The following is a 4507-nucleotide window of genomic DNA, read 5'->3' as shown; positions in this document are numbered from 1 at the left end:
GAGTCGGGTCTTGTGTGTATTTATGTGTTAACTGAAGCTACTGAACAGCCAATATGTAACAATTGTGTAACTTATTTGAATGATTGAAAGATGAATCTGGTGGATCTTGTGATGAATTCAATAACATCAACCAAATGGAACCACTATCAGTGAAAACACCAAAACAGAAGTGTCCTCATAGTGATAGTTAGAAATCAACATTCTTTTGGATAAAATATACCCACGCCTGCAAGAGGTAAGTTAATGTCTTTTACTTAGAACATCTAGAACATTTTCTACAAATATTATTTTGTACCACAATAATTACCAGAATTACTACCAGAATTAGGTGCAGTTTGTACAACAAAATTAATTTTCATTGTTTGCTGCTTTTATGTTAGTTTTCGGTTGCATTTTTTGAGAATTACTTGTGTAAAACATACATGAATTATTTAGCATGAAACAATGAAAGAATGAAACGATAAACAATCGATAATATGATAAAGAATCATACAGAATACTTGTTGTTTGTAGTAAAAGTATTAGATGATAATAGATGATGATGATAAGATGTCAAAAAGTCGAATAAAAAACTAAGAACCATTCTTCAATTTGTTCAATTGAACAGATACCGAAAATATTGTGTTACAAACACAATCAATACGCACGTTCAATACGCTCAGTCCATTCTCAAGATAGGGCTTTCATTAGATAATTGCTCAGAACATGTGTTTGTCACCAAAGGGTCACCAGCGAAAACATAAAGTGGCCTTTACCCTTCGTTGTTGAAATCATAAAATCAAGAGCACCCTAAATTATTAGTTGGAATCCAAAGTCTATCGATAGTTACCTAAAAACTATTATTTATTGGGGTTCATAAACTATTGCATGACGAAATGTATATTGATTGAAGCGTTTTAGCTAGGATCAAACGATAATTTTATTTTTGTCGATAACCCTTGTTATAAGTAATGCACGAATTGAATAATTGTTATTAAACGAAATGAACCAATGTTGATTGCAGGTTATGCAAAAATGGCCGCTGAATGGGATATCAACGATGCTCACATTCCGTTCATGCAGGAGCTGCCGTACGATAAGTTCAACGAGTGGGCCGATGGCCACGTGCGCTTCATCTACCACCCAACCGAGGATCACGCCCGAAAGCACATCTCGGGATGGGCAATGCGTAACACCAACAACCACAACGTCAGCATACTGAAGAAGAGCTGCCTCGGTGTGTTGGTCTGTTCGGTCCGCTGCAAACTCCCGAACGGTAGCCAAATCCATCTACGACCAGCAATCTGTGATAAGGCACGGCGAAAACAACAAGGTCGCGCCTGTCCTAACCGCAACTGTAAAAGTGGCCGGCTGGAGGTGCTGGCATGCCGCGGACACTGTGGCTACCCAGTGACACACTACTGGCGGCACACGGAACGAGCGATCTTCTTCCAAGCGAAAGGAAGCCACGATCATCCGAAACCGGAATCGAAAACGTCCAGCGAAACACGAAAAATCATTGGCAGTAGTGGGAAGGCGAAGGGCAAGAAGCTATCCGTACTGCTGCTCCGCGATGCAGCATTAGGCAATAAGGTGGGGCTAACTGATCATTGAGTTTATTTTAGAAGAAGTTTCTCATCTGCTTCTTGTCTTTTGTTGATCTATTCTAGCTAATGTCTTTAAAAGCGACATCGAAGGCGCAACTCTCGACGGGATCAGAGATACTACAACCACCTCCACTGATACCTGATCCAAACTATGGTAAGGAAGAGATATCTGCGAAGAACTAAATCAGTCTCACGTGCGAATCAATCATTTAATAAACTCCTCATTCCAGCAGAAACACCCAGATGCTCCAACTGTACACGAACGCCCTGCGTTTGTAGGACAAAGCATTGCGGCATGGTCGCCAGTTCATCCCAGACGAAAGCCAGTGAGCCGGCCATTCCCTTCCTCGACCCAATTGGCCACCAGCCAGCACACACTCATCAGCATCTGCATCATTCGAGCTCGCCGTGGTCTACTTACGAGCCATCGGTCTTTTCCCACACCAACAATGGCTACGAAACGGAAGGACTCGGTCACTGTACAGCAGCTACTGGCACAGGTGCTCCCACGATCCGCTCCAGTCTTATAAACGAATGCTTCCATCCTGAGGAGATCTTCCAGTTGGATCAACCACTACGCCAACAGGGTCATACAACGGCGGTGACCACAATTCCTCCTGTGAGCCAGTTGCCTCCAGCTGCTACTCCAACCACTCTACTCGATCTCGGCAGTGGAGCGATCTACAAAAAGTGCAACCAAATCAGTCCCGACTACATCTTCAGCTCTGCAAATGGTAGTTTGGGCGGCGATAGCTATACGCACCAATCGTGCTCGTACGGTGCAAGCGTTAACACAAGTTGTAGTGCGACGCCGTCAGATCTAACCGGCACTAGCAAGTACTTTGACAACGGTGATTCGTACGGTCTAACGGGAGAAGAAGTGGCCTCGAAGGAACTGCTTAGATATATCAAAAAAGAGGCTACCACTATGAAGCAAACCATCGTCAACGAACCACCGCTGGGTGGTCAAATGCGACCCAAATCCTATGACTGTGATCAAAGTCAGTACAAAAAGGCGGGCGGCTATGGAGCGAGAAGCACCTCGTCCAACGCACCATTCTTCACACAAGGTATCAGCAACAATAACAGTAATGGCGTTATCAACAACAATTCCATCGATGCCACCGAGCAGCAGCAGCAGCAGCAACAACAGCAACACTCCCAGGATCAGAGTCTCCCAAATGGCAGTGCCAATTACTGCTATCAATCGAGTACGGCTACGGTTGCAACGCCCAGCACCACGGCCAACCAAATGATCGGTACTTATGAGCAATCGTACGCAGCGGGTGTATACAGTGCCTCCACGATGCCCTCGTTAGGCTACTCACCGAGAGCGTCAAGTCAACCAACCGAGGTCCATTACGCCTCCCAGACGTACGATGCTGGTGATAATTATCGGTACAGTGGAAGCTACATTAAAGGTAGTCCATCGATGCACGCTACCGGATCGTTCCACAGCTCCGTATCCGTACAGCAAATGCATCCTGAGCTACCACCAATGGCTGCCTATGAGTTCTACTAAAGAGTTCTGTCAGAGTCAAGGTAGTAGTCGGTAGGACAAAATAAATGTTTTCCTCTTGAAAGCGTGTTTTTGGTGATGGAAATGATGACCACTCGAATTTTGCGTAGGAATGTGTTTTTCTTCTCGGTCGAACTGTGTTTGTTCACGTTTATACCGTCACGACTTTCCTTAGGCATTGAAATGGAGGCGCCCAGAAATTATGATGAGCAAACGAACTTTATCCTCCCATTGCAACACAACGAATTGAACGTGAAATTGTACATTTTTCCCTCTTTATTCATTGATTTTATTACAGTTTGTATTGTTGATATACTTGTTCACTCCATTTTGTTTGTGTTAATCGAACGGGATGTACAGTTTTTGTCCCATTTCACTTGATTTGGATGTGGGTAACAGAAAAAATGAACGTTGATGGAATAGCTAAAGAGACAAGAGTTTCAAGTAGAGGGATTTAAAATTTTCCTGCTAGTAAAGATCGTTGGAGTACTGGTAAAGGACACGAGCTCGATACAGTGTTTATTATTAGTACGATCAACCTTGATAGTCCATCCATAATTTGGGATTTATAAAATGAGCTGGTGATCACCAGCGGACAGGCGGAATACACTTGTTAGTAATCTCACAATGATCTTCCATAGAAAAGGGAGTCATTTTTCAAAATGGATTGATATCGTCGAAGACTAATCCGAAACGAAGGCATGTTTTCGATCATCAAATGTTCCGGGCTATTTGTGATAGTGTGTACGAGCATAATTAATGTACAGCGAAAGACACATTGAAAAAACCACTGCAACAATATATAAATTTTGTATAAAAGGTAGTTCACACAAGTAACACACAAGAATTTCAAGCAAAACATTACATTGTTGTGACATTACAACAAGTTGTTGTAAAATTCCATCAAATCAACTATCCACAAATTTTGCAGCATCAACTTTCAAAGGAGCATAATAATGAACATAATTTTCATTGCAATGAAATGATTATGTTTCCACGAGTAATAATTATCTGTACAATTTTTTTTACATTAAAGCTTGTAGTTTATATAAAATTTTGACTATTTCAAATTTTAATCAACACTTATTTGTTATTTTCAAATCCTTAAATGTTCATTTCATTGCTTCAGCTGAATGTTTCATACGGTATCTTTATTAGCAGCCCCTAATAATTAAAAAATAACCTCTTTTTCTAATTTAAAACCCTAGCATCAATCTTGTTGACTAATTCATTGTGTTCTTTCATTGTGTTTTTAGACAGAGCTGTTGCGCTAACTTATTGTAACTCAATTTGAATAACTGATTAGCATGGCCACAGCTCAGCATAGAATTACTCTTAGCTTATCAAGCGAAATGCACGAGTATAGCGCTGGCAAAGCTGTTATCAAATCTCACTGGATGGC

At 41.6% G+C, this 4507-nt stretch overlaps 1 protein-coding gene across 1 annotated transcript; it reads left to right on the top strand.

Moving 5' to 3' along the window:
• Positions 1-1014: 1014 nt before the first annotated feature.
• LOC126575668 (ras guanine nucleotide exchange factor R-like) lies at positions 1015-3108 on the top strand. The gene is made up of 3 exons (XM_050236479.1): positions 1015-1572; positions 1650-1740; positions 1817-3108. The coding sequence occupies exons 1-3, from the start codon at positions 1015-1017 to the stop codon at positions 3106-3108; spliced, it is 1941 nt and encodes a 646-aa protein (XP_050092436.1).
• The last annotated feature ends 1399 nt before the right edge of the window (positions 3109-4507 follow it).

The sequence above is a fragment of the Anopheles aquasalis genome, chromosome 2 (assembly GCF_943734665.1).
Source record: "Anopheles aquasalis chromosome 2, idAnoAquaMG_Q_19, whole genome shotgun sequence".
Taxonomy (NCBI): Eukaryota; Metazoa; Arthropoda; class Insecta; order Diptera; family Culicidae; genus Anopheles; species Anopheles aquasalis.
This window is presented reverse-complemented; position numbering and strand designations above follow the sequence as displayed.